Source organism: Pygoscelis adeliae, unplaced genomic scaffold (genome assembly GCF_000699105.1).
Source record: "Pygoscelis adeliae isolate BGI_AS28 unplaced genomic scaffold, ASM69910v1 Scaffold425, whole genome shotgun sequence".
NCBI classification, from domain to species: Eukaryota; Metazoa; Chordata; class Aves; order Sphenisciformes; family Spheniscidae; genus Pygoscelis; species Pygoscelis adeliae.
Window position 1 is genome coordinate 673,567 of NW_008824775.1, and position 9,556 is coordinate 683,122.

The following is a 9,556-nucleotide window of genomic DNA, read 5'->3' on the forward strand; positions in this document are numbered from 1 at the left end:
CTTTGGGATTGAGAGAATAGGACTTGACTGGTATCTTTGTTGCCATCTGTGTTCATTGTGAAAGTATTTTCCAAAGTGGGTTGCAATGTAGGAAAGAACTATCTACTGTTATCTTCAAATAGCATAGCATTTTGTTTCTCTGCAGAGTGCAAGTAAGAGACATCAGGCTTTTAATTGTTTGTATAAATGTTAATTCCATGTATCACTATTTCCACAGCTCTGAAGAGATCGCTTTCTAGTTAAAGATGGCTGCTGATACCTCTGTTGAAATACTTCAAAAAGTCCTGGAGAATGAAATTCTTCAAACTACCAAGGTTGTGGAAGAACATCTGGATGCTGAAATACAGAAGCTGGACCAAATGGATGAAGATGAATTGGAATGCCTTAAACAAAGGAGGCTTGAGGCACTAAAAAAGGCCCAGCAGCAGAAACAAGTAATTCCTGTAGTTATATATGCTCTTGATGTGTACAGTGTAACAGACTTTTTGGAAATCCTAGGGAAATTGTATATGTGAACTAAGTGGTTTGGGGTTGGTTGTTTTTTCTTCTCCCTCACCTTTCTGTACTTATTAATTTTACATTATCGAGGAAAGCAAGTGTCTGTCCATGTGTGCATGCTTTGTGTTTTTTAACAGGAGGAGAGAAGAACCTCTGTGATTGTTTACAATAAGGACAGGATAAAGAGTCTCGTACAAAGATTTGAGCATGTCTGTATTCACTGAACATTGCTATCTGGAACCATAAGCCCTGTAGGCAACCTAATTATAAGCCTTTAGGCTCCTTAAGGTTCTGAATTCTGGAGATTGTTACTTACGGCATGTAAGTGATGCATGCTCTTCTCTTAAGGTATTTTGTAGAAGAATGATACAGGGTCTTTCCTTGTTCCTAGGGTGGAATCGTTTGTCTGCTCGTTTCTTCTTGCAGGAAAGAAATTCTGCTTTGGTCCCTGATACCTCATGCTAAATTGTGGTCTTTATGCTCCCCAGAAAGTCTCTTTGAACATAGTTCTTACCAAAGTTTTGGTAACATACGGTGTGAGACCTGAATTGTAAGTAGGGAAGCTATAGGTTTCTTAGCTTACTCCGTCTAAGCAAACCTAAACGAAGAAATAGACTGGGCTGTGGGGGGAGATGACTGGGTTGAAAGGAGATGCCCTGGCTGTGGTGGAACCCATAAATGCTAGTGTCGTGCTTTGAAACGGGAACGCAGTAAAATGTCGTGGCATGGTTGGGATGCTGGAGGACAGGCAGTGTTAGCGGCTTTGATTCTCTAAACGGAAGTGGAGAAAGTGGCACACTGTTTGCTTGTCTTCAGAAGTTCAGTTTATATTTGATTCTAGTGTATTCCTTTTTCAGAAGTCATAACACTTGGATGTGAACATGTGGTAGTTCTCACGCGAGAACTTGGCTCATGTCAGTTGATCTTAAGTCACTATTCTCGCGCATTTTCAAATGCAAATTTGAAGTAGGATACTACTCAGTAAAAGGAGTATGCTGCCACACTATTCTGGAATAGGATTGTGCAGGGGGGAATTAATGCATACCCACTGTTGAGGGATAAGTCAGTTCTTGATATGCATCATTATGACTTCTTCATGTGCTCATACTTCTGTGCATTTTTAATGTGCACAATGTTCAGGAAATTCTTTGTTCTATCCTAATTTAGCTTACAGGATATTTTTGGTTTGCTTGGAAACCTTCCCCCTCACCCCCCCGCACTTAGACAAAACTGCGAGATCAAGAACAGTGATTTATCTAAATCTTCCCCCCCACTGGAAACTAAAGTTTTTTGTCAAGTTCTGTCCTACTGCACTACTTCTAATCGTTTAGCTTAGGTCCGTACTTGTTTTAATACACTACAATTAACTTTCAGTATTGTAGAAGCTGGGTTTTTTCTTAAGTGCGTTTGTTGAAAATCTAGAAGATTAGCTTTTTCTAAACCGTATTTGCACACTTAATCAGGCAGTTTTTGAAGTTGCCTGTAAATTTTAGCTTGTGAAATTCTATTTCTCCATACATTTTATGACTAATGGTATGCATGTGTTTTCTGAATGGTTTTCTGGAAGCCTGGCTCATATTAAGATACCTTCAGTGTATATTTGATAGATAAACATTATCTGTTGCAGGTGAGTTAGTAGGCTTTTTCTCCCTGATTTTTTCATAAAGGGAAAAATTAGAAGAAATCTATTTTAGTACCTGTAATGACTTGGATCAATTTTAGACAAGACTTCTTTGAGTGTACAGAAACATTTTGGAGAGAGTAGCCCAAGCTGTCAATTAGCAATTTTCAAATACCAAGAATTTTCTGACATTGGTGTTCTCTTTGAACTAGTCTAGTCTTACTGAGAAGCTGCACTGCAGAAATTTATGCAGCTCTATACAAGATTTCTATTTCCAAGTAAGTAAGGTGGCCTTACTGCTTGACCACCTATCTGTTGTTGAGAATGAGGCAGCCCAAAAGTATTGTCTAGCCTAGTGGCATTTGCGTATTTTCAAAACAGAACTAAAGGGGGGAAGTAATTTGTTTCTCCTTCTGTTACTGTATGAAATGGGTTTCCAGTGCGGGGCCCCTCTTTTATTTTTCTTAGAAGCTGTTGAGCTTGCATGGCAGGTGCAGGACTAACAAACTACATACTAATTATTTCCTTTTATGTTTTCCAAAAGGAGTGGCTTTCAAAAGGACATGGAGAATACAGAGAAATCCCAAGTGAGAGGGACTTTTTCCAAGAAGTCAAAGAAAGTAAAAATGTGGTTTGCCATTTCTATAGAGATACAACGTTCAGGTATAGTAAATAAGCTATGCTCAAGAAACCTTTTGTTTATAGATGTCTACAAAAACAGACATGTTCTTCTGTTCTTCCAAATCCCAGAAATAAATAGGCATTTTTAGAAGTATTCAAATTCCTTCATTTTCCAAATCCTGCTCCCTTCTCAAGACGTTTGGGGTTTTTAATATTTTTATTTCCATTCCAGTTAATCTGAACATGATTTGACAACAATTAATACTCTGTTACATAGTTGATTAGAACATAAATGTATAACTTCTTTGACAATATTTGAGAGAGTACTGTGTTTCATTATTGATTTAATTTGAGGGAGCCAGGTCTGTAAATGTAGTGACCATACAGGAGCAGCATTTCAAAAAGATCGCTTTGGTTATTCCAGGCAGAGATATTCTGGACAGTTCTGGCAAATGAAAATAAAAATACAAACAAAAACTTGCCTAGGCATCTTCAGAATTTAACCTTTTACTTTGAAAGGATCTGTGGATACCAATTGCAGCTGCTTTCCCTTTGTGCTCGTGCCTTTGTGATTATGTCACTTTTTTAGGGTGTGAGAGGCCTAGATCTGAGATTATGTCCTGACTCAAAATAGGAACCTAAAATAAGATCTCCCGCTTCCTTGGAAGAATTTCGGAAGTTCTGGGTTGTAGGCTGTTCCTCAGTGGGTCTGTCTCGATGTCTTCTGTTAAAATGCAGTTGCAGAGTAGAGTAGTTTGTTGAAGGAGGAGCCGGTTGTCCTGTTGTTGGTTGGTTGCTGTCTCCCCCCAAGGTGTTATGTTCTCTCTAGCTTATAGAATATAATCTGAAACGGCCTCAGTGTGAGAAAATGAAAGAGGTCAAAGCTGGATTATGCAGTGAGGTATCTGCATCCTACATTTTCTTAAGTTAAATGTTTAAGTTTCAGAAATATTGGAAGCGGTTGTATTTGACTAGCTTTTGGTCAAAGAAGTTGAAAGACTGTCTCTGCAAATAAAGTAGCTTAGAACAGGTTTGGGTTGTTTGATTCTCGTTTCTTGAACCAACAAAGTCTGTAGACTCAGACATGAGAAAGAACTTTAGAGAAAGTTCTTTGTTAAATGTGTCATGCTGACAACTAGCTTGAAACTAGTGTGTCAGGTTTACCAACCACAATATCAAGTTGCTTTCATCCTTGCCCACTCCAGCTTTTTGATCTGCTCGGCTCTTCTCTTGAGTTAAAGGACAGTCAGATCACAGAGCTCATGCAGCTAAGCCAAACCACTTAAAGAAGACAGTCCAGAAAGTTGAGAGTGCAGGTGACAAGTCCACAAATCTCTGCCGACAAGTATTTTGAGCAGTTCATGTTACTGTCCCTTAGCTGAGAAACAATAATTGTATGCTCACTCCTATTCCATTGCAACAGAAAAGTGAAATACTTTTGCCTATAGCACTACTGAAGCAGTCTGTGCAAATCCCCCCCTTTTTTTTTTTTTGTCTTTTTTTCCCCTGTACAGTGTGTTACTGCGTCTCAGTTGTGGAGGCAGTGACTGAAAAAAACCAAAATGCTGTAACGTGTTGAGAGTACTTTTCTGAAGATGTGAAGTTCATTATAGAGGATTTTTTCCAGCTGACAGGCAGTGAAGCTAGAGCGGGAAGAATAGAAGTCAGAGGGAAATTTCATCAATAAATGCAGGCCTCAAGAAATGAGAGAGGCTTTCAGGTGTATGTGGGAGAAATTAGGAAGAAATTAGAGAAATGGATCCTGTAATTGTGCAATAAAGGTGCTCCAGGCTGTTAGTCTATTAGTCATTAAATCCAGCTACCTTTGAAACATAGTTTCTCTTGAAACTAAATTCTTAATTATGAAGGTCTTACCTGAGGAAGCAACGTGATAGAACTAACTCGTTACTGTTCCTTTTAAACTTTCTCTAAAATACATATTCTTCAGCTTATTGATTCTAACACTTTATATATTTGGGTTTTTTTTTTCACAGGTGCCAAATAATGGACAAACATTTGACTGTATTGGCAAAAAAGCACATTGAGACAAAATTCTTGAAATTGAATGCTGAAAAATCTCCTTTCTTGTGCGAGAGACTGCGCATCAAAGTAATTCCCACTCTAGCACTAGTAAAAGATGGAAAAACACAAGACTACATTGTGGGCTTTACTGATCTCGGTAACACTGATGACTTCACTACAGAGACCTTAGAATGGAGATTAGGCTGTGCAGACGTAATTAATTACAGGTAAATAATTGTTTTGTGATTGTTCTATTTTCAGATACAGCGCAAGGAGAACATGCTTGCAGACAGGAGAATCTGTAGAAGTTTGTAACTTTGACTGATATGTTGTATGCTTAAGACACACGAGAGTTTAATCCAGTTATTTAATCTGTGTATTTTGGCAAGGGAAAGAAGAGAGTAACTCTTTGTCGAAGTATTGAGACATTATAATGAGGGTTACGTTGTCCTTTTTGTACAGTAATAAAAATAAACAGAGTTCTTGCCGTGAGGTGTATAGGGTAGCTACACTGCCTTGATATGGCCTCTCAGAGTCATGCATCTAATTTAATCCTTTCAAAATCAGCTGTAGATGCTCAGATGTCGCAGTTGTAATGCAGTAAAGTTCAAGCATTTCTAATCAACTTCAGAGAAAACTCACAAGTCATCCTTAAACTGCATCTTAGTCCATATTACCTACATGAATATGTTTTTTTTTTTTCCAATGAACGGTACAGAAAGCGAAAATAAGTTGCAGAAATGCAAATAAATTATTTGTGTAGCACTACAATATAATCATCATAAATCCCACATTTAAGACTACAGGATGGAAGGCAGTAGAAGATAACTGTCACCACAATAGCCTAACTTTACAGGAGAATAATTTACCAGAACTTTCTGCTTTGCTTTCCAGTGTGGCTAAAACGTCATCTTTATCTTTTTAGGTTAATTTTGCTCTTTTGTTTTGAATGTCTTTGGCTTTTTTATTTTAAATTTCATTATCTGCATTTATTTCAACGTCTGATTTCGAAATTTTGGCAAGAAGTGTTGTTGTATCTTAAATGCAATGAAACCGCTGTTCAATTTACCTTAGTAGCTGTTGAACTGCAGATGAAATGACTGAAATGAAAATGTATAATTCAGAACAAGTGGTAATACCCACTTCCCAGTTCAGTCACAACCCAGTTCAGTAACAAGCAAATATGCAGAGGAGTCAAAGACAGCTTGGATATATATTCTAGGCAGCAACAGCCTTTTATGGGAGAAATCTTTCAGTGGAGTTGTACCAAGCTGCGTTGAATTTGCTAAATGTTAGTACATTGGCTTACGGCATAATTTTACTTCCCACTTGACTCTACTAGTACTGTGTATACTGCTCGTAGCTCCTTGTGGAGTGGGGGAGTTGTTTCGTTCTTTGTTCGTTTTGCCAGATCCTGAGTTTGGTACCCTGGCTTTGCAAAGTGAGCCGCAATATCTGCACGGCCCAGGATATCCGTTCCAGGAGACATCCATTTATGTGCAAGTGTTGCATTTGCACACTGCTCTGTATGTAATGTCCCGCTCTCTGGAGTTCCCGAAAAGGAGATAGTCCTCCTCAGAGCCTAGAAACAGTTCTTCTTCTTCAACCTGTGGGATAGCAGACGGTGAAAGGATATACTGTATTTAGGGGGAAAAACTGTTCAGGTCACATTGTTTGACTAAAATCAGGATTCAGGTGGTGTATTGACTTACTATTGACATGTAATTAACTAGCAATCAATGAACTGTACATTTAGGATCAATATCAGCAAAATGTTATTTACAAAATGTTAATACCTACAAATTTCTAAACACCGTTCTATAGCTAATTGCAGAAGGTTCTAATTGCTCGCTCACTCACTGACATTTAGGTGCAAACCCCTCACAGATCATGTGAGTGAAAGCACGCACACCATTTTCTGAGCAAGGGGAGGGGATTTCCCTCCTTGCTGTAGGAGATGCGGATGCTCCAGCTTTACGCGAGCACCTGCTGTTCCCAACAACCCATGGACCCACACGCTGGTGAGAAGGCCCCCGCAGGGTCATACATGCACACTGAGGCGTGAGTCCCTCCATACTCCCCTAACTAGAGCACAGTGTCCGATGGGGAAGCTGCTCTGTCTGGCCTAGGCAGAGATAGTACAAGGTGACTTCTGGCAGTACAAAACCCAGTTTCGACTAGTCTGTTTCTACTCCAAAGCCCCTGTTACAAAATTTTAGCTGCTTTTGTGCTTCTGGCTCCTCATTTGTTTTGAAAAGTCTCTCTATAGTTCCCTGGTTACTGTTTAATCTGACAGATCATTGTCTTTAGCATGATCAGTTCGCAGCAAAAGCCCTTTCAGGCAGTTTTTCTCTAGAGCTCCACTCGCAGGTGCTGTTTACACTGACACTTCTGTCTTAACTGCAGTTACCCAGGCCATTTTGTCCGGGATGTGCTATGCCAGCAACGCCGCAATGCTACTTAGGGTGGCTTTAGGGAGTAGGAGTTTTGTTCTCTTAAAATGTTTTCCTGGAGAAGCAGGTAATTAGAGATGCTACTTACTGTCTGCATGAATACGGCTTTAATCAGCATGTCTTACTCTTTTCCTCTAGTGGAAACTTGATGGACCCACCTTTTCAAAGTCAAAAGAAATTTGGAACAAGCTTTACGAAGTTGGATAAGAAGACCATCAGAGGAAAGAAATATGATTCAGATTCTGATGATGACTAGAACAACAGCTAAATGTATTTGTAAATCATCTTTTGTTTATGCTTGGTACATTTCTAAGGATGTTTTTTATAAAGCTTACTGCTTTTCATTACATCTGCACATAATGCTCATTTTTCTATACAGTTTTATACAACTGAGTCATAGCAGAAAAAATCTTAAATATTTTTTTTCCCTCTGTTGGAAGTCATTTGTAATTCAAAAATCTGAGTCCTTCCAGCTAAATAACGTGACAAATTATGAACTTTGTCTTAAGTATGAGTTTATCAAGTGTTTTGAGGTAACTGTTAGAAACAACTGTACCAAGTCAGACCGAAGGTCCCTCTGGTCCAGCATCCAGTCTCAGTGGCCAAAAGCAGATGCACAAGGAAGAGTAAAAACAGGGTGAGCAGGTAGCAATGCTTCCCCAGGATATGCTTTAAGCAACCTGTGGTTTGCGGAACTCTGTATCTGAGAGCATTTGCTGGTTAAAATCATGGGAAGAAAAATCTCTTTAAATCATCATAGTATCATGGTATCCACATCATATGGCAAGAAGTCCACAGTTTAACTGTGTTGTGTGAAGAACTACTTCCTATTGTTTTCCTTGAACCTGACAATTCCAGGGTTTTTTTTCTAATTTTCTTTATTAAAGGAGATGATAGACACTTTTTAAAAAGATTTTTCCCTATCATCAGTTCCTCTTCCAGTTGTCTTTCTAAATTTATTACGACTTGCATTATCAGTAAAGCACCACCAAATTATTAGTAAAAGAATTGTGCGTTTTAACAAATGATTGCTTATCTTATGGTGCCATATCATGACACTGAATAACTTAACTACATTGCACTATAAGTTGTAAAAACAGTCGTAACTTCTGTGAATTCTGAAATGGATGGTCAAGAGAAATGCCTTTTGCCATCTATGTACGCTGCATGTTAAAGCTGATACAGCAGGTAATAGCACATAGCAACAAGCATATTGAAAACAGCCTTGTTCACAGGTTTGTATAATTCTGTGGTTTTGAATGTGTGGATTTTATAGCAGATGCTTTGTACAAGAGAGTAGAATAGAGAAAAGTATTTGGGAGAAACCTTGATCCGTTAAGTTTAGATATAGCGCCGCATACTGTGTCCTGTTCTTCAGTAATGGACAGAACTTTCAAGGGAGATCTTCCTTGGAACACAATATAAGATTTCTGGCTAGGTGAAGAGTTGATGAGTTTTCGTTTTCAAAAAAAGTAGTTTGCTGTGTGCTGAGGGACCCTTTTGAGGTGGTACTTTGAATCCAGTTGGTCCACAAAGCTGTGAAGTGGGTCTAGTCAGTCTTGCTGCCTTGTAGTGGAGAACACTTGTGATTGGGCCAGCCCAGCAATATATCTCTGTAAGTAAGTTTAAAAAATTATATTTTATTTCTGTTCATGTACATTGAAATAAAATTATTTTAATTCTAATGTTGACTTTTGCATCCTTTCAAATAAGCTGGTCTAGGTGCTGTGGGTTATTTTTTTTCTTTTAAAGTCCATCAGAAAGTTGCATGTGCTTTTTCTAGGTTTCTAACAAACTACATACAGTTCTGTCTAACATTGACATGACTTTGAGAAGGTAAGCGGCTTAAGCGTACACAGCTGCCCGTTAATCTACTAGAAGCATAAAGTAGACTTGCTTTGAGTTGATCTTTTTAATGCACAAACTCTCGAAATGCACTAGAAAGTGCACTTTTTTTTTTAAATCCAGTTGCATGAAATTTAATCTAGGAAACCAATGTTCCAACACTGTTTTTAAGAGTGCCTTAGCAGGACTCATCGCCGAGACCTAATTATGTTGAATAGGCTGTGGAAATATAAAATCATGTCTGAAGTAGTTGCATGCTGTGTGGAAACACACGTGGGCTTGCCAGGATTCCAGCATGGTGCGTTGTTAGAGGTTACTCAGTTCCATGTGTGAATAGCCCATTACAAACTCAATGCAAATCCTAGTCAGAGCCTGTGGTTTCATGTCACGCTAAGCTGCTGACTTTTTTTCTAGGTTAATCTTCAGCTGGATGTCTTCCTTCATGTGGCTTGTAATAAATATGGCCACACGCACTCCAGTGCTGATAGGAGGAGTT

The 9,556-nt window shown here is 38.7% G+C and overlaps 1 protein-coding gene across 2 annotated transcripts; it reads left to right on the forward strand.

The window, feature by feature from the left end:
- The first annotated feature begins 216 nt into the window (after positions 1-216).
- Positions 217-9,556, forward strand: TXNDC9 (thioredoxin domain containing 9). Of its 2 annotated transcripts, XM_009323839.1 has the most exons (5): positions 217-434; positions 2,664-2,782; positions 4,735-4,989; positions 7,354-7,485; positions 9,475-9,556. In XM_009323839.1, exons 1-4 carry the CDS (start codon positions 246-248, stop codon positions 7,469-7,471), a joined length of 681 nt encoding a protein of 226 aa, XP_009322114.1. In that variant the 5' UTR covers positions 217-245; the 3' UTR covers positions 7,472-7,485; positions 9,475-9,556. The 2 variants fall into 2 exon arrangements, with proteins under 2 accessions (XP_009322114.1, XP_009322113.1); XM_009323838.1 differs by lacking the exon at positions 9,475-9,556 and having other exon boundaries at positions 7,354-8,896.

Bases quoted from the DNA above. Each gene is read 5' to 3' on its own strand.
- TXNDC9 (XM_009323839.1), top strand. From the start codon at position 246: ATGGCTGCTGATACCTCTGTTGAAATACTTCAAAAAGTCCTGGAGAAT. The intron at 435-2,663 runs GTAATTCCTGTA...GTTTTCCAAAAG, and splicing joins AGGCCCAGCAGCAGAAACAA to GAGTGGCTTTCAAAAGGACA. The intron at 2,783-4,734 runs GTATAGTAAATA...TTTTTTTCACAG, and splicing joins TATAGAGATACAACGTTCAG to GTGCCAAATAATGGACAAAC.